The sequence below is a fragment of the Cynoglossus semilaevis genome, chromosome 7, assembly GCF_000523025.1.
Source record: "Cynoglossus semilaevis isolate Cse_v1.0 chromosome 7, Cse_v1.0, whole genome shotgun sequence".
NCBI lineage: Eukaryota > Metazoa > Chordata > Actinopteri > Pleuronectiformes > Cynoglossidae > Cynoglossus > Cynoglossus semilaevis.
Window position 1 is genome coordinate 1,226,655 of NC_024313.1, and position 26,468 is coordinate 1,253,122.

The 26,468-nt window shown below is 42.5% G+C and overlaps 2 protein-coding genes across 7 annotated transcripts in view; both read left to right on the top strand.

Annotated features, from left to right (window-relative positions):
• Positions 1 to 751: 751 nt before the first annotated feature.
• afg1lb (AFG1 like ATPase b) lies at positions 752 to 19,670 on the top strand. 2 transcript variants are annotated; one of them, XM_017033407.2, is made up of 13 exons: positions 752 to 1,230; positions 1,559 to 1,884; positions 4,730 to 4,781; positions 4,886 to 4,987; positions 5,218 to 5,345; positions 8,622 to 8,721; positions 10,437 to 10,495; positions 16,137 to 16,219; positions 16,893 to 16,963; positions 17,283 to 17,380; positions 18,313 to 18,453; positions 18,571 to 18,678; positions 18,796 to 19,670. In XM_017033407.2, the coding sequence occupies exons 1-13, from the start codon at positions 1,113 to 1,115 to the stop codon at positions 18,952 to 18,954; spliced, it is 1,545 nt and encodes a 514-aa protein (XP_016888896.1). In that variant the 5' UTR covers positions 752 to 1,112; the 3' UTR covers positions 18,955 to 19,670. The 2 variants fall into 2 exon arrangements, with proteins under 2 accessions (XP_016888896.1, XP_008310893.1); XM_008312671.3 differs by having other exon boundaries at positions 754 to 1,230; positions 17,280 to 17,380.
• Positions 19,671 to 22,579: 2,909 nt separating this feature from the next.
• foxo3b (forkhead box O3b) overlaps positions 22,580 to 26,468 on the top strand; it is a 38,514-nt gene continuing 34,625 nt past the window's right edge. The window contains exons 1-3 of one of the 5 annotated variants that reach the window (XM_025056704.1): positions 22,580 to 22,860; positions 23,033 to 23,058; positions 23,305 to 23,911. In XM_025056704.1, the coding sequence (XP_024912472.1) occupies positions 23,351 to 23,911 (561 nt within the window). In that variant the 5' untranslated portion in view covers positions 22,580 to 22,860; positions 23,033 to 23,058; positions 23,305 to 23,350. The other 4 variants (XM_025056703.1, XM_008312673.3, XM_008312672.3 and 1 more) reach the window with 4 other exon arrangements.

Genomic DNA, 26,468 nt, shown 5'->3' on the forward strand with positions numbered 1-26,468 from the left:
AGCCAGGATACCTGCTGCTCATCTACCATGTACTTTCGGATATTGTTGCTTTCTACACATTTATAGGGCTTTCGCACACAAATTGTGCATGCAAAGGCATACTCAGAACTATCACTGAAACGTTTTAAATATTAAAAATGGCAGTTATAAGAAAGACCTGAGTAGAAAATGTTTTTCCCTTTTGTTATGCCATAAGTTCTATTCGTCTTTCGCTTTATTTATTTTAACAAAGTCAAAGACCTCTAACCTCCCCCTTTCCTCGTGGACGTCATGCAAACACAAGCTGTCTTCATGGACATCACACTAAATTAATGTTTAAGCCTTCTGCACTGCATCCATTGTATATATAACAAATGGGTTTTCTGCACATAGGTGGAGATAGCTTGTACATTTGTCACAGATTACCAAAGCTTGTAACATACTTGTGTGTATGTTTATTTTCTATTGTCTATGGTTAATGCCCATTATATAATTACTCAAAGATCGCAAAACAATATTTGGGACTTAGACGCAGTGTATTGTGTATTTATTAACCTATAATGACAATGCTTAGAGAAGTACTCTATTTCACAAAGAAAAATTAAAAATAATTAAACGATTGAGCTCTTTCTCGGAAAATATATGCAAGCATTTGCCTTTTTGTTATTTTTATCATCTTTTCTCAAATATTATTTGTAGATGCTACTTGCACATTGTTAATCTATTTTCTATTTTGAGCTCAACAGCAAAAAAAGTAAATGTAATATAACAACCTATTACATATTAAAATAATAATATTAAAAATGAAATTTATATTCACAGCTACCAATTTATAAAAGTGGTGTAACGCATGTCACCGTGAGTTTATTAACAAAATTATTTTTGTGTTAAGAGAAGAAGCTATGGAAGCCCAGAGGGACATCTCTGTTTTGATTTTAAGGCGACTATTTATTTGCAGCGGTACAAACCCCCCACCGTGTTGCCCTGGAGAGTATCTTCTCTGATGATGCTATTTATTAAACTCCATAATTTTACACGTTCTTATGGTTTTTTGTTTGTTTGTTTTACAGTTTTTGTTGTTAGTACAGTATAAGTCAAGTTGCGCTGATAAATTTCCAGGGTTTTGAAACAACATGGCGGCGTCCACTGTAACCGTCACAGCCGTCAGATGCTCAGCGAAGATTCTGTTAAACTACGCAACCTATTGTCCAAGGAGGACTTATCGTTTGTCAACCATTTTACTTAGAAAAGGTAATAAACCTCTCGTTATAGCGTAGTTACTACAACTCGTTGCGTCGTGTTGTGTGCAATACTGATTTAATAACTGTGTTATACACGGCTTCTACAGCAGGTCGCAGGGGATTTCTGTTTCTGTTTGCATTCCCACAGACGTTAATGTTTCTTACACGCCTCCCTAAAGATACAAATAAATAAAAATGCATAATTATTTAATATGAATGAATAAATTAATATTAAAACCTTACACAATTTAATATGAATATATCTACCTATTTATTATATGTCTCTATCCACTTGTGCACCATACTCTCAATCATATGTGCCCCTTATTTGTCTCAAGGTCACACCAGTGTCATGACATGCAGTTCATCAGCATCATCGTGTTCATCTCAACCTCCAGCAGCAGATGTTTCTCCCTCTGCTGCAATTATTGGACACTATGATCGTCTTGTTCATTGTGGTTCCTTGAGTGAAGATTCTCAGCAAAGACATGTCCTGCAACAGCTGGCCAAGTTGCAATCGATCCTGAAAAACTACAGTAATTACAAGTATCTTAGCTCCTTGGTTGACTTTGAAGATGTCACCTGTCAATCTCCAAAAGACGAAGACCTTTGTATTACCAGAGAAGGGAACACAAGAGGAGACTTGGCTGCTGCAGCACTTGAGGTATTGTTATGTGTATTGTATCAGTATTATAAATGTTAATGTCATTTCGTTTTAAATAAAATCCTGTGATTTTTAGCTCATATACTTGTGATCTCTGTTGTTCAAAAACCCTTAAGGCTCAAGGTTAAGTTATTTAAATGACCCTATAATGTTCCTAATAAAAAATACACATATACATAAAGCAGGGCCACAGATGCAAAGTGGTGGGTCATTCATGTGACTGACCACTGGACCTACCATAAGGAATGTGATTACAAGCCACATCGCTTTGTGTTGGACACACATTATTTAGGATTGTTTATATTCAAACCACTTGCATAACCAGCAGAACATTTCTACACAAACATACTGTAAATGGCAAAATCCACTTCCATGATCTATGGAAAAAAAATCCTAACTCTTTGTCCTAACTCTCCAACACATGTTCAAATAACAATGCTGCATGTAATGAAATGAGCTTAACCAACACATGTTCAAATGAAAATGCTGCATGTAATGAAATGAGCTTAATTTTGGACACAAATACATTTACAGAATAACTTTGCATAAAGCCTTTACAGTGTGGCAGCTGGACGCTCATTCTGTTGTTAAGCCCTTCTGTCATTCAACATATGGGAGGGACTGTGGAGTTCACTACACTGTACCTCATTTGTATCACTGACTGAAGCCATGCAATAGGGTTCAGGTCAAAGTGAGGGTAGGGGTCTGGGAAGCACATTAGTTTTGGAACAGCATAATGTAGGGTGCGGTTGTTGTTTTAGGTCAGACTGACTGTCTAGTATTTGGTGGTGGGAGTGTTTTTTGATGTTGTGAGTTAGCTGGCACAAACACATAGGGTTAGGGACAGATTTTGGAAGGCAGCAGTGCAGACCTCCTGCTGCGTCCATCCCCTCGGCACCAATCGTGCTCTCTCACCATCCCTATGCAGTAATGAGGGATTCCCTATTATCTGTGCCATTCTTGTCTTTTTGCTTTTGATTTGGACCATGACACTGGTGTCAGACTATCAACACCTCCCCCTTCTGGCCTTTTGCACCTTATATTTAGAGCTGACTTTCTCAAAGATACATACACATTCTCTGGTACCTAAACACTTGTTTTTGTTAGAATCAGGTCATACCACTGTCCTTTAGGTGTCTGTGCTTTCTCTGAAAGTGCCGCCATTGTCCTTGCCAACTGACTAAGTCTGTGAGGAAAGTACACTTGACATCATATTGACCCAATGTGGCAGGGTTGTGTGGATGGCTGGTTAACAATGGCCCATTGTTTACACAGAGCCAACTCTTCAAGTCAGCCGTATCATAAGACTAACTGCATCGCTGCATTAACTTTTGAAATGTCGTTAAACTATACAAATACTGCTTTTAACACATGTTATGCATGTGAACTTTACCCTTGTGTGTGATTTTTTTTTTCCTCCACCAGAAGGTGAGACGAGGCCACAATGCTCAGCGAGACAGTGGCTTTGAGGGACACCCTTGTCCTTCTCCACTCTGCCGGAGCAAAATGTCCACCAGCCATCATTAACAATTACTCAACCATGCCAGAGGGCAGCTTGGGAAGTCAGGGAGAAGTCATTCACTGTCATAGTATAGGAGACACGGAAAGACTTGTTGATTTACCCATAATGCACACCATCTACTACGGAGGAGGCAAGAGATGGAGGATGATTTAGAAGACTCCCAAGATGTTACTTTTATGACCTACAGTCACGTGTTTTAGGATTTTCTTGAAATGAGTTATGCAGTTTTCAATAAGCTTTTAATTCTTCATCTTCCAGAGTCAAGTAGTCCTTGTGCAGTGGACACAGAGTACCGTCCCCATAAAATATTTACTAAATTGAATTTCAAGAATACAGTTGGGTCAGAAAACAGAAAAAGCAAAATATATAATAGTTACCATTATGTCTTGTAATCAAAATTATGACTCATGCTTTGCTGGGTTTTGGACCTTCGTAAGAGATATCTGGGTTTACTAAGTATTCTCATCTTGGTCACAAACAAGACTTTTTTTTAAAGCAAGACTCTTTTGATGATAGGAGGCAGACAGCACAATGACTTCCAGCAGCACCTCAATGCAACAGTACCGTATCACAATTAGCAGCACTGAACAAGTCCACTGCATCTTGTGTGGAGCCTCATCCAGTCCTCTCAGTTTTGTCTGACAAATCCCCCCATTGTTCCTCTGATGATGCTTTTCTTTCGTGGGAACCCTGGCTTGTCTTGTTGATTAGATTCCCTTTGTCTTCCTCCCCTGCAGTGGGCTAGTCTGCAGAATAAACCTCACACTGTAGCGCTGGCTTAATGCCTCAGCGTACTCTGTTTATTAAATGATGATTCTGTCTTATACCATAATGAATATAATGCACTGTTTATTTGGGTCACTGGCTGAAGTGCGTTGTTTTGATCACTACAAATTAATCTGCATTACATTTTGATGGTCCTGTGTCGACAACCTTTTTTTAAAGGGTTTTAAGTTTTAATAATCTTAAAATACTATAGAGGGTCAACTGCCTCTTTGGTGACATACATTACAATGGTTACTGTAAGAAGTGTACAAATGTTTATTTACATTTATATATACATATAGATAGATAGATAGATTACTAGCTAACCAGATTAGTGAACTTTTATTGATAGCTGTAATAGAAACACATTAGACACAAGATAACTAAAACTTAGAGCTATACCTGCACCTGTTATGACTGTTATGACAAGGAAATATCTACATTGCTGACAGTTAGTGAGGATATGTTATAATTAGGCCAGAGCCAGGTAAAAGTAGTTAACATTATATTAAACCATATTGTGTTTCGTAACTTTTTATTTATTTTGTTTCCTGGTAGGAGGAGCTTCATCCACCACCACCAAAAGGCTTCTATATATATGGAGATGTTGGTATGAATGCTGAAAATATATAATAATCACCAGTCACATTTTATTAAATTCTATTTTCCATGCTATTAAAACCTTGATGTTTCCCTTTATGTCTTTTCTTTAAGGCACAGGGAAAACCATGCTCATGGATCTGTTTTATTCTCATGTGGAAAACACTAAAAAAAAGAGAGTTCACTTCAACGGCTTCATGCTGGACATTCACCAAAGTAAGCATTTACTCCTGCTTCATAACTTTATACATCTCTGAACCTCCATGAGCCTATATTTATCTCTGTGTTTGTCCTCGAGCCTTTCTGCTAATTGTCTACCATTATGCATTCAGGTGGAATTATTGCCCGTTTCAGCATTGTTGGAGGGTTTGGGGTGGGGAGCTTGGTTGTGTTGCAGATGCAGGTGTGCTTTAAGATGTGCCTGACGTTTGTGTGCTTCTTTAAAGGGATCCATCGCAGGAAACAAAAGCTGCCAAAAAGAAGGCTAGGGAACATGTTCACCTATGACCCCATATCGCCAGTTGCCATGGAGATCAGCAGCGAAACCTGCCTGTTGTGTTTTGACGAGTTTCAGGTGAGAAAGCGAGTAACACACACTGAGTGTCTGTTTGCACTTGCGTTTGTTAAATTTAGTAAATATACTAATGCTGGACACAGTGGACTTCAGTCTTCTTTACTGTGTTTCATCAGAATGAAATTGTGTTGTAAATTTCTTTCTTTCTTTTCTTTTTTTTTTTTTACAAATGTTAAAATTTTCTCAGTCTATTTGGTCATTTATTGGTAACTGTTTCACATAATTAAAAAAGCCATGACAATTCACTCGGGAATATGGGCTGCCTAAGCTGAATTTCGTGTTATTCCCACTAAACAGGTCTGGGGACATCTAGTGGGCATTGCAAGTATAGTATCCCTATACAGTGACTGCTGTTAGCAACAAGTCATTCTCTCTCCAGTCAGTGAATCCAGTCTGTTTCTTTTTAGATCCTGTTGTAAAGCCATTCTTATTATATAAACATGATATAGCATGGCATCGTGATGAAACTAATCACCACAGTGTAGCGGGTATAAACACTTTAAGATGTTAACAGTAATTGTTGTTGTACATTGTACATTAATTTATTGATATGAATGCTCTCTGGAGTCAGAGAGACAGAACACAGGTCTCTGTTGTTGTGCTGCCACAGAGCAAACCTGCTTCAGTGTCTTTGATCAACAGCCAAACACATGTGTCTGCAGCACGAAACCCTGTTCCTCTCACTGATATCATTACAGTTAATGCCAGCAGGTCAGAGGTGACAGAAGGTGCGCTTGCTCTGTCTAATCACCCCTGTGCATCTGCCAGGATCAAAAGCTGCTCCTTTCATCCGCCTGGCTTTCACTTCATTTTCAGACTGCGCTGCCGCCTGTGCGTTCTCATTGATTTGTTTTGTTTTGCTGTTTTTTGCTTGTCAACAGTTGCTGGTGAATGGAGGGAAAACAAGAAGAGACATGTGCGCGTTGTTTGTGATGCATAAACAAGAGGTTGGGGAGAGTTGGGGGTTGGGGTGGTGGTAGTGGCAGTGTCTATACCAATCAGCATCCTCCACCACTCAGCCATGTAAATGAGGCTCTGGGTATCAGTCGCTCTTCTGCTTCTTTAAGTGAGTGGAGCTAGAAAGCGACTGGCGGCGGCGGGTCAGATGGATCTTATCCTCTTAAATGCTAATGACATTTCTCCATTCTCTTCATTAGCGCCATGCCATTATCAGTAATTTGTACCCCCTCCCTCCCTCCTTGCACGGCCCCCACCCAGCTTCCTTAATGAATACTCGCCATTGAGTGGGTTGGAGATGGAAAGATGTGGAGAGAGTGAGAAAGGGACGAGGAAGAGTGAGAAGAAAGCGCTTGAGCATCATTGTCTCAGGGCCTCCGTCAGTGTGCCGCCTTGGTGAAATTGCTCATAGGTTGTGTACATAAAGAGGTGTAACATCAAAGGAGGTTTAATTTGGCACCCGTGTGCCTCGCCGTAAACTGACAACCACTTGAGTAATTGGATGCTCATTTAAATATCAGCATCGGCTGACGGAGATTGCACCATAATTTTTTGTGTCCCACAAGTGCGGCATCCGTCCCCTCCACCTTTCTAATTCTGTGGCTACGCATTTTCTCTCCCTGTCCCCTCACTCATTCAGCAATCAATATTGCCTCTCACATGATGCCCATGTTGAGGGCACATGAATAAACAAATTCAGGTTGTATAAAAGGTCATTTTTAAATGATTCTTTTGAAATGAAAATAAAATCCTGAGGTTGGAGGAAATGGGACCCCCTTCAGAGGGACACGGAGCGTTGGCTTTTCTGTTGCTTCTCATTACGCACACACACACACACACACGAATGCAGGCACACACACACACAATCTCTCACTCACTTACACTCTAATTTGATGCCCCGAGCCACCTCTCCTCGGCAAATCAAGGCTATAACACAAAATGTTAATCAAGTATTGGCAGGGGCAGTGAGGCTAATAAGCAAAAGCAGAAGACTCTCCAGAGTATGAAAGGAGGCATATGCTGTGGGCGAGGGGAAGAGGCTGTTATGTACGGGAAAATAGGTGAGAGGGTGTAAGAGGAGAAGGCGGTGCAGTCACAGGACTGAAAAGTCTTCCTTTTTGTTCAACACACACTTGTGTAAATTTACCTCCTTTAGTGAGACACTTAGTCACAGCATTTGTCTACCAAAAGATAATATTTACAGCAAACAGGTCGAACTTATTTGGTGTACTTTGTTACTACAAGGTCAGAAACGCTTTTGTTTGAGAAACTGCCACACTTTTTTTTGGCATTAAATTGTTAGCATTACCTTAATGATAACATCCCCCTGTTCTACCACATCTCAGCTGTGACCTTAGACTGAGGTCTGATGACTACAGAGGCCACATAGAACAGAAACATGTTGTCAAGTTCATTTAAAAAGTTTAGAATGATTTACTCTTTGTGACGTGGAACATAATGTTTTTGTTTGTAGTGAAATTGTCAAACATAAAAAAATATGGAACATGGAACATAAAAAAAATTCAACCTGGTTAATCATCGGCCAGCTATGGGTTGATTCATGATTAGCTTAGATTTCACCTTTCAGGCCTTCACTCGGAGGATAACCAAAATGGTTACTCACTGTGCTGCACTCTGCTTAGACAAGCATTCATCATTTGACACTGTGATGTTTCCCTTCATCCATGTTTAAAAGAACAGCAAAGGTAAAGCGAACGAGATGAGAGATGAAGAACAAAAGCGAGAACATTGAATGACTGAAAGAAAGGTCAGAGCTCTCCGTATAGCAGCCAGCAACTCATAAACGTCCTTGCGTCAGTGTTGTCATTGATCATTGTTTATGAAGGATTCATGGAAAAGTACAATAGGTAGTTGACAAAGGCAATAGACATTTAATTGGTTAAATGAATGTATTTTAACCCGGTGAGACCTTGTGATCATGACGACCTCGATCTGGACCCACACTGTACAATTTCTCATTATTATTTTCTTTCTCTGGTTTCCTCTCATGCAAGGATCGCTCATTCTCATGTCCACTGTGTTGATTAGCCGTGGTCCGGCGCTCTACCTCCACTACTCGTCCTCAGCAAAAAGATGCCGTGTGACCATTTGCAGTCAGTTCAAGTGGTTTAGGTGTGCACGGATGTGCGAGAGCGTGAATGGCCATGACAGAAAGACACAAAGGACTGAATCAGCACACCTGAATGACACTAATCAACATGGAGTGTTAATAGCATGGTTTGACCTCCGCACATGCATTGTGGCAAAAAAGTAAATTATATGGTACGTGAATGGTCTTCTGTGGTTGCCTTCTTTCAGGTGACTGACGTTGCTGATGCTATGATCCTGAAGCAGCTGTTTAAGACCCTGTTCGAAACTGGAGTGGTGGTGGTGGCCACCTCCAACAGACCTCCTGACGGTAGGAAGACCAGTTCTCTCACACACAACTGTCTGTTTCTCAAAATAATACTTGATAAAAGAGTCAGAGTTTTTAAAAATAAGTCACATAAAGGTGTTATTAGGATGTGTCTAATCATACATTGTAGGTTACAAAAAGTTGTTGTTGATACTACAGAAGCCTGTGTGAGGAGTGTAGTAGAGAAAGTACCAACTGTCTTCACTTACTGGCCCAGATTTTTCAGGATTGTGAATGAAACCAGTAATGATTTACTGTACATTATACTGAAAGTTAATAAAGTGTTGACTATCATCCAGATAAAAAACTACAGATTTCAGTTTCAGTTACTTCACGAGTTAACACACGTCCAACAAACAGTCCTGCCTCTGTGTGTCATTCACAGTGGTGAGTGATATTCACACGCCAGTCACTTGACAGGTCTTTTTTACATCATCATCATCACCATTCAATCATTCAGTGGATTTATCCAAAATCACTTAGCATCAATTCATACCCAGGAAACTGCTAACAATTAAAAGGAGAGGACTTTTCCAAACAGCTTTTGCTTTCAGAGACATTACACAACTGTCTGCCCCCGCTTTGATGGTCGCATTTACTGCCTGCAGTGTGAGGCTGATAGAAGTTCAAGTAATCAAGGTGATCAAGGTGAAGATAGACGCCTGATGTCTGTGTTCATTGAGATGTTGGTGTTGATAAACCTTGAGTGGGTACAAAGTGGTTGGTAGCGAGACGGCTCTCGCACACAAAGACGCGCGTCTCTGATATTTACTAACTATTAAGAACAAAGCAGTAAATCCATGTAAACTTGATGGAGAGCCCACTTGGTATTAATTACATGGTCAATGGAACACTGAAAGCCATAAGAGACAAACGGACATGAAAGGCATACGTGTTGTCCACTGCCGCGCAGACACCAGTATCAAAAAGAAGTGAAATTTGTCTTTGTTTTTTTAATGCACTGATGAAGAACAATGAGTGGCAGGGTATGGTGCCATTTGGAAGGAAAACATTTTCTGTCCTCGAGACCTTGATGCGTTATATGTCCATCCATCCATCCATCCATTTTCATCCGCTTATCCGTTACCGGGTCACATGGGCAGCAGTCACCACCCAAATCACACTGCACCGTACCAACTTACTTTCTTCTTGTTTCCCTGATGGTAAGAAAAAGTTTGTGTCCTTGTTTGGGTTTGGGTCCTTCACCCGTGTGGGATTCACTGAATGAGGTTTATTTGTGTGTCGTCTCCTACTGTATAAGCTTTAGCTCAAACATCAACAACAAACACAACCACTTGTTTGCATTTGCAGCTGGAGCGAGCTTAACCCTGTGTGTGTACGTGCCTTTGTCTGTGTGTGTGTGTGTGTATCCGTTTTATCTGTCTATCAGGGATGCTACTTCAGATGTAATTTGTTCCAGCCGAGCTAATTGAAACCCCTATTCAGTGAGCTGCTGTGGACATTGTCCACTCTGAAAAGGCGACAGTCCTTTCTCTCGCCACCATTGTTTGGGAATGTAATGAATTTTATGTTGCCGCCGCCGCTGCTACCGGTGGAGAAATCCATTTTTCTCCCCTGGTTGCTGTGCTTTTGTCATTTCTCCCCCACCCATCCTTCAGTTCATCAATAGACACTTTATTTGCCAATCTGTGGCGGGGAATGACATTATTAGGAGGCTAAACAGCAGCTCTAATACAGGCCCTTCATTCCTCTTTCAGATCTGTACAAAAACGGACTTCAGAGGGATACCTTCCTACCTTTCATGGACATGCTGAAGGTAGAGACAAAGTCATCTCTCTCTCTGGTCTGGCTAATTTATTCATTTGTTTGTCCCCCTCACACACAAACAAACACACACTCTGAATGCGTGTCTCGGTCCATCTGTCTCTGTCCATCTTTTTGAAAGTTGCTCTCAAAGTTGGTTTTGATGTTTTCTGCTCCCTGGATACCTCTTAGTGTTACAAAGCTGTCTTTGATCACTGAGAGACGGACAGAAAGGAGAAGGTAAAGAGAGATGGAAGCTGTGCAAGCACGTACAGGTAGTGTGAATGGGCCGTGGGCGGACAGGCTGAGTGACTGGCCCGACTGCTTGCATTTCAAAAGTAACAGGCGGCAGTGGGAGGATGAGGAGGATGAGGAAGAGAGGCGGGAGAAACGAGGCCGCAGTTGGCATTTCAGGCCTAAAATCTATTTTGCAATTTAAACAGGAAGCACAATTATCCTGCCTGCATGTGAGATGACCGCTGATGTGTTCAGAGTGATCATAATCAGATGAATCAATTGCATGATCATTTTTTGTCATGCATTTTGCAACAACGGAGGGCGACATGCTTCCACCTTTTATTGGTATGTAGTTAAAAGTGTAAAGAATGGCATTATTCACCGCAGACTATTCTTCTTAAACACACATGTATCAGGGGCAGTGTGTTTTATCTCCATCACCCAGGTCAGGGGCAATTTGAGGGCCATCAGAACTCCACTGTAGTTTTTAAACAGAGATGTTAATACTCCACAAGGGGCGCCTCAGAGTCACCCCCACCCCATAGCTACTCCCATCAGAACCCTGCTCTCTCTAATCCACGCTCATCGAGGTTCTGAATGCTTGTTGTCCCTTTTTACCCCACACTGCCTCCTGTCTTTCAGGGTTCCATGTTCTTCTTTGTGAGGCCATCTGGTTTTCAGGGTCTGGGGGTTTTTGTGGGTGCAGTGCTTTCAGCCTGTTCTGTAAGGTTGAACTGTGATTTAGCTGGGTCACCCTGCTAACTAGCTGACCCTTAATAGATTGAATTAATGCTTGCAGGGTCCTGCGGGTGTGGGTCTGTCCCGTCGCACGTCACTCTAGTATGCACAGGCCTGAGTGTGTTTCTATAGTGAGTGAATGAGGGTGTTAAAACGTAGGGGGAAAAGGCTCTGACCTCTCCGCTCTGTCACCTGAACTAGAGTGGTAGAGGTTAATCCACTGCCTCTGGACGCCTGCGCTGAGGTCTTTATTTAGCCGTTGACTTCTGATTAGTTGGAAACCCCCTTTTTTCTGCAGAAGCCAATTCCATCCCTAATAATCAACAGTCAATCCTAATCTTAAAAACAAGAAATCAGAAGATCAGGTTTAAAGTGATTCATTTCTGCAGCATGGAGGCCACACAGAACATCACCAATGAGTCTGAAAAGCTTTTAGTATCTTTACTTATTTTCCCTGTTCGACTTATTCCCTGTGCTTTCTGAATAGCTCCCTGGGCTCCATCAGGAAATCTATTCTGTTGGTTAGCTTTCTTTTTGGCTGTAGCCATGGCAAAGCTGAGTCTGTAAAATACAGGGTATAAGGACTTTTCTAATGGATACAGCCAGTATTGTAACCACAGCACTCTCTCTCTCCACTTCACTTTGCGTCTGTCGTACTTTTTCTCCCCCTCTCTCCCCCACTCTTTATTCCATCACCACCCCACTCTGCTCACTACCTTTACTCACCCAAGGTCACATCTTCATATTTTGATAACAAAATAGTGACTTTATTTTCTCTCGGTCGTTCGATTTCTGTGCATCGCGCTGCTGGAGTGTGTGTGGCACCGTGATAGTGGTGGTGGAGGGAGAGTGAACGGTATATTGTCTTTTAATCCATATCCCTTTGTCTTAACTGTGTCACTGAATATGGTTTGATCCCTGTGTGTGGTGCAGTTTATAATAAAATAAAAATGATATGGAAGAAAAAAGAAGAAATTAGGAAGGAGTGTGTTCCTAATGTTTGGTGTGTGCTTCTCTGGAAGTCCTTGGTTAAAGGGAAAAAAAGGACAGTGGTGCGCTTACTGACGAGCAAAGAACAAAAGTAACATCCTGTAAACGAAATGCTAAAGAAAGGACAATTTTCGGAATGAGAAGTATGTGGTCCTCAGGTGAAGACCTTGGTTCAAAAAAAGGGACTGTCTGTGAAGAGCTGCCTGCCTGCCAGTTCAAAACCCAGCTCGACTCAAATAGATGTTGATATTTGATGACTGTTATTGTCCTCGGGGAGAATTTAATGGCAGGGGAGTGCCACTCACTGTGTGCCTCAAGGGTGTCCCTCACTTTTTTTTTTCCTCATCACCACCAGATGATTAATAAATGACAAATCAATCCCCCCCCTCCTCTTTGTCACCAGGAAGAACCGCTGCTGCCTTTGTAATGATTGTCTAAGTTTTCTATCGATTCACTCACCTTGGCTTGTTATTCCGCTCATTCTTACTAATGTCTCATTAATTGACTATGAGTGTGTGCACATGTGAGACGTGGGTAGTCATGCTTGTTTACACATACACACACAACACTTCTGTAATTTCAAGGTGCCTGAATAAAATATTATAAATAAAAAAAAAACAGTGAAAGGAAAGGAGTGTAGACTGTAGGTTCACTTTGGAGACCTCGTCAGTTTGGAAAATGGCCGATGTGTTTGATACTGCAGCAGTAAGAGTTTCCAGAAGAAGGAATAACTCTGTGGTATTGTCTGTGTTTATGTTTATTGCCTTTACAATAATAGTATTTAATGCTGTCATTCTCATCCACAGTAGACCTCAGGTTAGAGGGTGACACTCTTGACAGCAGCGTTGGAATACTGTGCTGTTTGTTGTCTCTGGCAAAGATTTCCTAGAAATGTGGGTGACCTTAGCCAGGTGCAGGAAGCACCGACTCCACCTAATGGCAGGGCAGTTTAGAGATGTGTCCAACAGACGTTCAAAAAGGGACGCAGGTAAGAGGGACAGTCCAGTGGTGTCCTGTACCATGAAAGGTGGGGCCTCTGACTGAAAAGAGTTTTCCCTAAAAAGGAGCAGCTGAGGCAGGGAGAGGTTGTGAGAATGACCCCCAAGAACAAATCATGTCTGGCCAAAGGCGGTCACACTTTAAGGGAATAGATCATTAGGTGTAATTAGGGTGTTCACATTGTCATGTGAACCCCCGACTGCCGAGGAATGAATAAAATCACTGCGCACACACACACACACACCATGGCTACCCGGCTAATGAAAACACTTTGATGTCACAAGAGTCGTCCAGAACTTTCCTAGCATAAAGGCAGTGTGTTTTAAGCTATCTCTCCTCTCTCCCCCATTCCTCCCCCTCTCTCTCTCTCTTGACCCCTCCCTGCCTCCCTCTCGCATTTCTTTAGTCCCTCCACACAAGGCTGTAAGACACCCATGGTTGAATGAACGACATCCACTCTCTCCCTCTTTTTCTCTCTCCCTCTTTCTCTCCCCCCCTTGTCTCTTTTTCAGCCTTCCCACCCTACATTTCTTTGAGGCCTGGTCAATTCTCCAGGCCAAACAAAAAAGCATCAAATGTTTTCTGCTGCTGGGTAATGAGGGAGTGGACCTCATCAAGGCCCAATAGTCAGCTATCCTTGGCTTTTGTTGCAGCTCAATGGCACCACGCTCTTTGAAAAACTCAAAAGCAACTTTTGAGGAGTAAAGGATAGAGAAAGATATGTCATAAAGGGAGCAGGCACAGAGGGGAGTAGAGGCCGAGCCCCCCGCTCCCCCCAAAAAGCCACTCTGTTTTTATGCTAAACAGCTGTCCAGAGAGAGCAGTGGACAACTGGGACAAAGGCACGATTGGAGCTACATGTGTTTGGGTGACTTTCTTCTGTTCAGACCCTGATTCTCATGTCTGTCATCTTGCTCTCCCTTGTGTCAGCTACACTTGGGACTACTTTTCACCGCTACAGCACAAATAGCCCATAATGAGGCCTGCCTAATGACGAAGTTTTGTTTAGTATTTGTACTGTGCACAATGTGTTTGAGCACATTTCAAAAAAATCTCAGTCAAAGATCCTAAAGAGTATAAGGAAGGAAAAGAACCCGTTTTTCTACCCATGGAGACAATATTTAATAATAAGACAATGGCCCAATTCAGACAGGAGAGTTCAGGGGGTTGTGTATTCTCCCTTTTTATTCTGGTTAAAAGTCTGGTCAAGAAATGAAGGGCTACAGATTTAGAAAAAGAGATTCAGCTCTTCTAAAATTGATTAAATAGTCTTTTTAGAAGCATCACTTGTCTTAGGTTAAGGACACTGCACTGGTTAACAACTACTGTGGCTGGTCTTACACTGACTGTGTTGTAAACAGCTGCATTCAAAAGGGCCGTTGCAAGCAGATGAGACTTAAAAGTTGCAAAGTAGACAGTCTGGGTTTTGGAGTTTGGATGAGGAGAAGGGGGCGGGGGAGCAGCGCGAGTAAAGGACCACAATGTGTGGGCGGATGAAATCTTGGAGGAGTGAGAACTTGACAATCCCCTCAAGATGGATAATCAAGTAATGACCCACGAGGCTTCAGCCTCATCTGATTATAAATAACCGAAGGAATCATCATCACTGATTGTGTTTCCATTCCTCCTCTCGTCCCCCCTCTCTTACTTTCACTCTTCTTCTCCACCAAGAAACACATCAGCAGACTCCACCGTAGGTAGAGATGGCTCACAAAAGAAGAGAACAGAAGATGGCAGGAGAAAAGGACAAAGTGAGACTCTAATGATGTGGCGGCGATAGTGACAAGTTTTTTCTTTTCTTATTTTCCCCTTTTTGGAGGGACTATTTACCCGTTGCTGGGGTCACAGTAGGTTGATGAAATGACACCTCCCTTTTGTGCGTGGGGGAGGGCGAGTTTGTCAGGTTGTTATTAAGCCTGATTCAGCCAATTGGCTCAGAGTGGGAACCCGTTTGTGTGAGCGGACACGGAGATAAAAAGTTGACAGCAGAGAAGAATAGAGTATTTCCGTCCCCTTGCTTTGTGATGATTACTAATTATCTGGCAGCTTAAGAGGGCCAGTGGCAGAAATTCACTGATTTCATAATTTACTGGAGCTGTCGTTGAAATACTCAGCTCAGCTAGGTGATGGCTTGGATGGGATGATATGCAATTCTTTTCTTTTCTCTGATGGAACGGCAGAGATGATTATAGTTTGCGCTGCACTCCCTGACATGAATCCTGTTGACGTTTTACACTACATGGGAAAGACTGAACTTTGAACGGCTCCAGGAACAATAGATCATTTCAATAAACTAGGAAGAACTCACACTAAATCCTACAGCTGTCAGATGAGAGTACAATGTCTGAGCTGTTGGTCCATTTATTAAGTTAGAACTTTTGTATGCATAACTCTGAGGATTGAAGTGTTCAATATAACAATAAGGGATGCAGGATACAGATTCCTTTCAACCAGTAACAATAATTATCTCATCCTAATGGTCAATAATAATACACTACCATTTTTTCTATTTGAAAAACAAACAAAAAAACAACAACACCTGCTTTTGACCTGGGGATAAAAGCTACATGAAAGTAGATCAATAGATCAGCACAATATGGATTCATAAAAAAGATATTCCATGAATTTATCTTTCCTTTTTCTTCGATTGCTAATGTAAATCTGTGTGTTTTGTTTTTTCTTACACACAGGAACACTGCTACACCATCAGTCTGAACAATGGGACTGACTACAGGATGCTGGTTAAGACTCCATCAGGGAAACTTTACTTCCTGTAAGACCTTTTACTGTAAACGACATTGGTGAAATTTCCCCCAAACTGTCCCTTAATGTAAATACAATGACCAGTATTCTGTGCTGTTGAGTTCATATTGCAGCCGTCCTGTTGTGAATAACAAACAAGTCTTCCTTTTATATAGATTTTCATTTCAAAAAAATTTTCACCTAAATTAAACTTAGAGATTTAGAAAATATGAAAAGGAAAAAGAGCTTCAGAAGCCACGCACCTTTTCTCTGTGTCCTTGTTTGGCTGCCTTTTTACTTTTTACCTACAGGCTCACACACAGAGGCAAGAGCAGCATGAATAAACCCTGCTGCTGCTGCTGCTGCTGCTGCTGCTGCTGCTGCTGCTGATCATTGGTGTATTGAAGCTTTCAAGTGCTTCCGTCTTTTCACTGCATGTAAATAGAGCACATCACACCATTTTACCTGGAGTTAAAACACAAGCACACAAACACACACTTTAAAATCTCATTTTGACGTGCACTCACAGGCTAATGCTCGTGTTTAGAGGCTATTTTTCACCAACAGAGTGAAAAACTAAGTACCCCCCCCCCCCCCCCCCCCCTCAGCTCATCTTAATGTCACTGTTTGATATGGCCACTTCAGTGTTATTAATTTCATATCCTATTATTGATTCCTCTGTGTGTGTCTGTGTGTGTGTGTAGCACGGAGGAGCCTGGTGCCGAGGCTTTTATGGACAACCTGTTTGAGGAGCTGGCTTTGACACAAAAATGCAGTAAGAAAATTTAAAAGATAAAACAAACATCCTAAGAAAATGTGTCCAATTCACCAACAAACATTAAACATGCTTTTTATACTGAAATCCCCTTTAAGGAGACCATGATCTGTAATAACACATACAGGTAAAACGTGATTGGAATGTATTCAGAAAATACCACACACGCCAGTAAATGAAAGGTTTTAGTGGCAGACCTTGATCAGAAAACATTTCTCCAGGTCTCGTTTGTGATATATATATATATATATATGTGCTGTATATTTGACAGATATGCAGTGTGTCCGTAACCAACCACCTGTCTGTGTTTGTGCAGCAGTAGGTCCTAAGGTCCTGTCAGTGCTGGGCAGAGATGTGATTCTGAAGAAGACCTCTGGCTCCATAGCAGACTGTTCATTTGAGGAGCTCTGTGTCAGAGTGAGTGTTTCAGCCTTCAGGGTAACTGAATCAACCCCACGGGGGAATCAGTAGCTGCAGTGTGCTAAAGTAAATGCCTAACCCTCACATTAAACGTACATAAGTCCAAAGTTTGCCCAAAAACCTGAAAAAGTGTAGTTCTACTTTGTTAGAACACGGTGTTGGTCCTGATTCAGACTTGAAGGGCCAGACGTGCACACACCTTTAAACACAAACACACTCACGTATGTTGGCAGTTATTTTAGGAAGAACTCTGGATGTACAGACAGACAGACCTCACAGGGATCACTGTGTACACTAGGAAAAAGGTCCTAAAAGAGCTATGCAAACAATTGCACACACACACACACAACATCCACTTATCACTTATCAAAGCTGCTTTAATTCAAAGCAACACTCCTACCCTTTTATTGCCTCTACCTTCTGCCCCCCTCCACCACCACCACCACCACCATCCTCCGCTCAATGTCAAAAAGCATGTCTATTGACAACGTTGTGAATAGTAGAGTCCACTGTGCCTCAGATGAAGCAGTGCGGTACAGTGATCTACAGTTTGTGCAAAGTCTCGTCTTCACTGAGCATTTGCAGACTGGCCCGTCTCAAGGCTCCTCTGACATGCAGTATGTTAGCACCGCCACATCACTTTTAAGAGCAATCATGCTGAATGGCACAGAACCAAGGACAGGGACTAAAATCACATCAGCCTCAATCTTTTGTAGACAGTGTCCTTATTGTACTGCTGGCTTTTATGTATTAAACTGAATTAAAAAATTTCAATATTGGCACTGCATGTGTCCGTGTGTTATTATGAAGCTGCTGTGTTTTCTGTAGAAACTACTTCACCATAATGTGCTGTTGAGGAGTTGAGGCTCAGGTTTAATTAAAAAAAATAAAACAAGAAAAATAACTTGTTTGTTTGTCGTGTTTTGCAGCCCCTGGGGTCCAGTGACTACCTTGAGATTGCTCGGTTCTTTGACACCGTGTTCATTCGCCACGTGCCGGTGCTGACAGTGACAGTGAAGGACCAGGCCAGACGCTTCATCAACCTCATAGACAACTTCTACGACAAAAAGGTAGTTTGTTTGAAATGAACAAACAATAGATGAGCGACTCCTCGACTGTTCTTATTTAACTCTTACTGATCACAACACTCTGGCTGTCAATCATTGAACCTGACTGATCTGCCCCAGGTGAGAGTGGTGCTGCTGGCAGCTGCTCCTCTACAGAGACTCTTCCTTCACTCTGGAGGTGAAGACCAGAGGGACCGACAGCTGCTGGATGACCTGGGCCTCAGTGAGGTCAGACCAAACTGGCTCAGAACACAGTTAACCATGTCATGTTTTTTAACTCATGAACACAAAAAAATGTTTTTTTTCCTGCCTATTCCTCTCCCCCGACTCCTCTCCTCTGTTCAGGAGGCAGCAGAGCGTCTGACTCTGTTCACAGCTGAGGAGGAGATCTTTGCCTTCCAGAGGACTGTGTCCAGACTAGTGGAGATGCAAACAGAAGCATACTGGATGGAGGGAGACCACCGTCGTCGTCGCTCAAATCACACATCAACACTTGACATCTAATCCTGACTGTTGGGATAATTACACACCTTCACACAACGCTGTACTTCACTAACTACTGACGCTGCACACGTCAAATCTGCTGTTTAGCAGAAAACAGGAAAGAACAAGTCTACTCTGGGGAACAAGCTATAATTTACTCTATTATTATACTAATATTTTCCAGAAAGGACTGGTGCCCACACATGTTAAAAATCTAAATACTCAATTCTATTCCTTGTATCTGTTTGGTCTTTTATGCCTGGATACATTCATTATATATAGTATAAGAAACTTATATTTCAAAGTTTAACGGGTGATTATATCAAGGGTTATTAGGCGGTGTTTCCTAACAGTTGTCTACCGCCCTCCTGCGGTCATTGCAAGAGGAGAAAATGTTATTGAAGCTGCTTTTGTTATTAATATATATAATATAAATATAATATAAATTGTCCGAGGTTATTCACTTTGATGGACAGACATTAGAAGGAATTGGACACGTAGTGGATAACATCAAAGTAGAAGGACTTAAATGAAATCTGTAACTTGGAACTGTATCAGCAGGTGTCTTTCTTGAAACAATACTCAACCTAATGGATTGTCAGCTGTTGCATCGTCTACCATTTGATATTGTCCCAACTAGGATAAGACATTCATTTATGAGACAATTAATTGATTGTTTTTTACAGTAGCCTGCACAGTAGTGATATATAAATCATCCAATAATAAAAATAACAATAATAAATAATAAATTTATAATAATAATAAATTTTTTCAAGCTGACGGAAATTTACGTCGTTTAATATTTTGTAACTTCTCCACGTTCGTATTTTTTTCAAGCTGACGGAGATTTACGTCCTGTTTAATATTTTGTAACTTCTCCACGTTTGCCTGTAGATGGCAGCAGAGGATAAGCGTTGACTGCACTTCTTGTTTCGTGTTCATGTGAGGATGAGGTCATCCTAGTGCAGCACTCCAGTCCAGAGCAGCCCTCCCTCTCTCCCACCGTCAGCAGCAGCTCCATCATCTCATCCATGTCCATTCTCTTAGACAGTCCAGGTCATTGGAGCTGCTTCATAATCCCTGGAATAAATCTTTAATCCCATTAACCTCCAGGGACGGTGAATGGACAAACTAATCTATGATGAGTTTTTATAAAAATTCTTCTTACAGTGCCGTACAATGGTGTCAAACTCATTCTCACTCAGGACCAGATTTGTCTTTTTTTTTTTGTTGTTAAGACTTGGTAAATATTCCATTTACAAAACTGCTTCTCTACTGATGTTTTGTGGGTGAGTTGTCCTCCAAAAAGTCTAACAAACACAAAACAACAACCTGTGGCTAATTAATGTTTTTTAAAATGACTTCTTTAGATGTGCAACCTTTTTAATTCACTGCATTTGTTAGCCCAGCTCTGTACACATGACTACCATATCTGACATTCTGTGTGAGTGTGTGTGAGTTGGTGTGTGTGAGCTCTTGTGCAACCTAAATATGGCCTTCAGAGTAAGGTGAAGCTGGTTTATCTTTGCACACAGGGCACTGGCCGTACGCCACAGTGATACTGCACCCTGCTGCTGCCATAGATAGAAATGGGAAACATTTTTCCACGTGTCACTAATCAGCACATGGCACGGCTATTTACATGTAATGACTGGCCATTTACCTGCCCTTCTGTTGGTGGTTGCAAATACCTCAAGCCATTTGAGTAAATAAAAGACACAGATCATTTTAATTGAGTAAAAATGCAGATTTTTTTTTTACCAAAAAGAGCAAACATTTAAAGTTTATCTGCACGTACATACAGTACCGACTAACTCGCCCTCTGACTCCGCTGTGAAGTTAACTCCTCTCTGCAGGAGCCAAACTGCTGAATCAGGTTTTATCTTTGATGTTAAGGAAACAAAGGCATCACACACAGTGTGTGTCTAGACTCTGTTCTGTTCTGTACAGTACGGGCTGCACACTGCTGCTGTAAATGAGTGTAACACACTGTGACAGTCCCTCTGATTAGATGCCACTCACTGAATTAGGTTTCAGAAGGCATGTTCAACATCTGGCTCATGGACCATTCAGGGCACTTAGATAATCTTGACTTATATTTTATGGACTTCTGGACATCATTGTAGCCTTTTCTCAGCTATATTTTATCCACTAAACTGTGAGGTAACTTCTCTTTTTTCTTATCTTACACACACCTGTCTCCATCCTTAGCTTTTAGCAGTTCATAGCTAATTCCATGTCAGTCCCTTGGCAAACGTTTAGCCAGTATTGGTTAAGTTCTATTTTTCCCCTATATTTATTTAATTTCTATTTCCAAATAAACATTTTGCTTTTTTTAGTAGCCAAGTTGAACCTGGGTTCTTAGGTTACTTTTCAACCTTAACTGTCTGCAGTTACTTTGCAGTATTTCCAGTGCTAAACTAAATCAGTTACTGCGATTGTGCTTATGATTTACACAATATATATATATATATATATATATATATATATATATATATAATATTTAAAATGGCCATAAAATTGTATTTAGCCTTTTTTGTGTTTAATGTTTTGTGCATTTGTTTGCCAACTAAGTGTGAAATAGGACAGGAGCAGCACCTGGGCAGATGAAGCCCCGAAACACAGAGGTGCAAAATACACTGTGGTGCAAAACATACGTTCCCAGTACGAGCACAGGGAAAAAACCACATGATGACAGCAGTAGTACGTTTTGTAATGTGTCCACAGAAACCACGGTGTACCGACGTGTCCATGATGCTGTAATGCAGTAATTCAGAAGGTTAATTTTTTTTGTCACGGTCAGCTGAGATCGTGCATTCCTACACACAAAGACGAGAGCGCGTACATGGACGCGCACCTTGCACTGCACTCTGTGTGCGCGACAGAACAAAGAAGACGTGGACAGAGGTTGTTTTCATCCAGGGGAGGTGGAGGAGGTGGAGGAGGAGGAGGTGGTGCAGGAGGTCCGGCCCCCTTCTTACAGGATGGAGAACAGTCTAGTATTTCTCTCCCTCTCTCCCCCCTTCTCTCTCTCTCTCTCTCTGGCTAATAAATGACGATGAGATCACCTTGGACTACCGGGGGCGTGGCTTATGGGCTCGACCAGGGATGATTGACAGCCTGGATCAGTGATTAAAGGCACAGCCAGGCTTCACTCAGATGATGAACTGATCAATATGTCAAACTGAAGTAAATCCGGCCAACAGTAACAGGACATACAGTAGCATGGGAGTATATTGTTAGTTTACAGTACACAGTATGTGTCCAGGTCCAAAGTATTGAAATTTCAATGCATTTGCCTTGTTGGACTGCAGTGTTAGCTCTGTGCCCCACAGGTTGACACACTCCACAGTTTGGGAACCACTGTTCCACTGTTTGGCTCACTTGGTTATTTTACATCAGTTGATGACGTTAGCCTAACACTAAAAGTTTCTTGACTGATAAATTAATGAAGTTTCAGTACCAGAGAATTTTCCACCTGGTAAATGGTGTTACCATCACACTTTATGGCAGGACTTGTCTTCTGTCTCACAGTGCAGTGTGGTGCACACTTCAGTAACAAGTCAGGACGTGTCCTCGTCTCCTCCTGCATGCGCACGGACACAGGCTGCAGCAGTGTCTCTTTAAAAGGCGATACCGCGCACGATCCAGGGGGGCGGCCCTTAGAGTGAGCGTGTGCGCGTGCGTGTACGCGTGCATGCGTATGTGTGTACAGTAGTAACCCGTGCACAGTGAGGTGGCAGCCTTATTCCACATTGACACCGACTTACTTACTGTGTCTCTGCATGGCCGTTGTGCGCACTGGAGCAGTGAAAGAGAAAGAGTGAGGGACAAAGTCAGGATGGAACCGGGGACGAGCTCTGGAGCGTCACTATTCTAGTTCCTTCATTCTGTTTTTATCTCTGGCAATCGGACGATTTGTGCAAGGTAATCTGATTTGAAGTGATTTGACGGGGATTTGTGTGCCTTCATTGATGAGACTGGAGTATTTTCTCCTTCATTGATTCACCTTGTAAAGATAAAGACTCGCGTCTTTGCAGCACAACTGCTTTTGTCCTTTATTCTAAAGACATGACGCTGAGTTTTCTTATTCCTTTAGGACTTTGTTGCTGTTGACAGTCACAGGTTCCAGTTCACTCAGCTTTCGCCTGCTTTGCCCGTTATGTTGCGTTTTACTTCGGCTACAACATAGTCTTTGGGTTTTCTTATTGCTCTAACGCGCGCGTGTGTGTGTGTGTGTGTTTTACAGCTGTTTATAGCAATAACTCGGCTGGGACGTCGCTGCTGCTGTGGAATAGCAACAAAGGAAGGCAGCGCGCATTCATGGGACGCGACTTTGACAGCTATTCCTTTCTTGTCTGTTAACTTCAGTCGATAATCGAAGCAGCCTAAGCGTGCGTGACTGCAGCAGGGCACCATGGCTCGGGCTGCGCTGGCCGACCCAGTGGCGGACTTGGACGTGGCCATCGACCCGGACTTCGAGCCCCAGAAGCGGCCGAGGTCGTGCACCTGGCCGCTGCCGCGACCTGAGTCGAGCTCCGCGAAACCGGAGAGCAACGACACCGATATAATCCCCGAGGAGGAGGACGATGAAGAGGACGGTGCCACCACCCCTACGGTCGGCATCGACGGCTCCGGTGTGGCGATCGAGGACCAGAGCAGCAACAGCCCCGGCGCTGCGGACGGCTCGCTGTCCTCTCCCGGCCAGGAGAGCGGAGGCTCCCCGCGCTCCTCGCACTCTCCGCCGGCCACCATAGGCGCACTGACTCCCAGCAGCCTGGCCGCTCAGCAGACCCCGAGGAAGGCGTCGTCCCGTCGGAACGCATGGGGGAACCAGTCGTACGCAGACCTGATTACCAAAGCCATCGAGAGCTCACCAGAGCAGAGACTGACACTGTCCCAAATTTACGACTGGATGGTGCGAAACATCCCGTACTTCAAAGACAAAGGCGACAGCAACAGCTCCGCAGGCTGGAAGGTAAGAACAGCCCCCCCCCCCCCTCATCAAAACAAAAACAAAACGCATGTGGCTTGTTGTATACAAACTCACATCAGCCTGCACACACACACACACTCCTGCACACACACACACACACTCCTGCACATCCATCCATGCCACTGCAGGCCCGTTTTTATGAGCTTTCATTTAAAAAGCCTGGCTCTCATTAAAGCTCTCGTTATCATCCCTCAGGGAGATTACATGCCAGTCTGAAAACGTTGTCAACGTGAGGGAAAATGATCACAACAGGGGTCATTTGAGACCATTACTCTCCTTCATCAGCATAATGTTTGGGGACATTCATTGAAAACGTTTTTTTTTTTTAAATTGACTGAATCATGCAAAAATAGACCACGCTGTGCATGACTGGTTGACGCTGAGTAGTTTCGACTCACAGAGGAATAAACAGAGAACTGGCCTTTGTATCTTTGTATAATAATTTTGTGAAAAAAAAAAAACCCCGACATATCTCCGAACATTTCGACTTCCCCCAGTTCATGTCAGATGAGTGGCCATTGTATTTGGTTTTGCCTCCTCGACTCCTGATGACTTGCACACAATATTCCTCTGAGGCCACAGCTGCAGTCACATGTTTGGAATTAGAGCAAACAGAAGCGTTGTAACCGGTTTGTCAGGAAACACACTGGCCCAGTTTGAGTGACGCAACCTGGTTTAAGATGTTCACAGAGAGAGGCAGTTACATAAGACAGTTTACTGAACAGCAGCTAATCCCAACGCAGCCTTTCCAAATGCAAGCAAAATAACCTTTACCATTAAATCCACTTAGTCTCCTTGCACTGAATGAGGACGTGACTTTACATGACATGGGCTAGAACCAAGTCGAGCCCAAAATATGGACTTCCCCAAAAACATGTTAATAAATCAAATCCAACTTCTTAAAGAGAGGAGTGAACTAGAAAAGCTATAATTGTCAAAGTAAGTTAAAAAGTTCTGAGAAAAACTTTATTTTTTTTATTTTGAGAGCAACAGAACTTCCATTTCAGTCTAAACAGCTTTCATCTGGGAATTTCTTTTTTTTGCAGAATTTCAGGGGGAGAGAGGTGTCTTTCTCATCAGGTCCCAACCTGCTTTTCTGCCTTGTCTCATGATAGAAATCTGCTTCCTTTCAGTCATGAGAAAGGGGGAAAAATCCCACAGAGCTAGATCTGAAAACACTTTTCAAACTTTAATCTTTTTCACTGCTTTCTGTCCAAGTTTGGTTGGAAATATTTATAATTTAAAAAAGCATGTTCAATAAAACTACTCAACACTTGACAAGGATGCGGTGATCTAACATGTCGTGGCTGTTGGACACAGCTGAGGGACATGTCTCAACATGTTTGACTCATTCAAATCAGAGACCTTTAGTTAGTAGGACATTTATCTTAGTTTTCTTAGTAAATCAGTCCTCCACTCATCTCTCTGGATGACTCCATATTCTCCACTGTTACCTCAACATGGATTTATTCTGGATGTAGCAGAAATACAGTTAGCCTCCTCCATAAACAAAGAGCTACATCATCATCATTGTCAATGGAAACAATAGATGTTACAATAGTTAAAAACAAACAATAGTTAAAAATACTACACACAAACGACAGAGGATGTAGTACATATAGTAGAGAAGTACAACATGTATGTGACATAAAGAGTACTGAATCCTTCAAACTGGGACAGGGATGATGGTTCAGTGTGACCTGTACCACTAGCTCCTTCATGTGCATGTGCACACCTGTCTAGGTTGTAGATTTCTATAAAGCCTGTGTTAAGTGTGGACATCATGGGAAGCAGGCAGGACCCAAATGCCATACCAGGAGAGCAGCGTTATTCACAAAGTGCAAATTAACAAAACAGGACAAGGCAAAAACTACCTAGCAAACAGGTACAACACACACAACAGCTACTGAACAAAACAGCACAATGAGTGTGGGAGGTTTATATACCCAGGGCACCAGGTGACACGAGTGAGACTAATCAGCGACACAGGTGAGTGTGATGACACTAACTCCACTCAGCAGACGAGACAGGAAGGGGAAACACAGGCAGCCCTAACAGCCGGGCCTTTTCAGCCATGCTGCCACAGCCACAGAGCTATTGCCCTGTTTGCCCCATTTGCTGTTTGTTATGTAAACCTTGGCAGGGTCCCTGGGGTCATGCAGGTAACTGCCAAGGTTGCTGCTCATGCCACTGGAGATTACATAATCACTGGGTTTCACTGAGTTCAGGAGAGCTGCTGCAGACAGAGCTAAAAGACATATGGAGTGTTGTAAAAAAGAAAGGCACAGAAGGTCAGAGGTCAGAGATTAGCACGCACCCTGACCCCTAGGGACTGGTCCTATGGGTGATGACCATACAGACCAGATTTTGCCAGGGCTTCTCAGGTTCTGCTATGTGATACAGTCCAGCAAAGAGCCATAAGGAAGGCCCACCAAGCCAAGGCCAAGTTTGCTGTTACCATGCAGTGCTGTTAGTCTTGGAATTTCAGGCATGAGGGCCAGGCTGTCAGGGGTTTAGTGTTACACAGGGTCTGTCAGGG

What these genes read in the sequence shown, in the direction of transcription:
- afg1lb (XM_008312671.3), top strand. Translation starts at nt 1,113, where the DNA reads ATGGCGGCGTCCACTGTAACCGTCACAGCCGTCAGATGCTCAGCGAAG. An exon ending in CATGCTGGACATTCACCAAA is followed by an intron (nt 4,988 to 5,217) that starts GTAAGCATTTAC and finishes GCTTCTTTAAAG; the next exon opens with GGATCCATCGCAGGAAACAA. An exon ending in ATGACCTGGGCCTCAGTGAG is followed by an intron (nt 18,679 to 18,795) that starts GTCAGACCAAAC and finishes TCCTCTGTTCAG; the next exon opens with GAGGCAGCAGAGCGTCTGAC.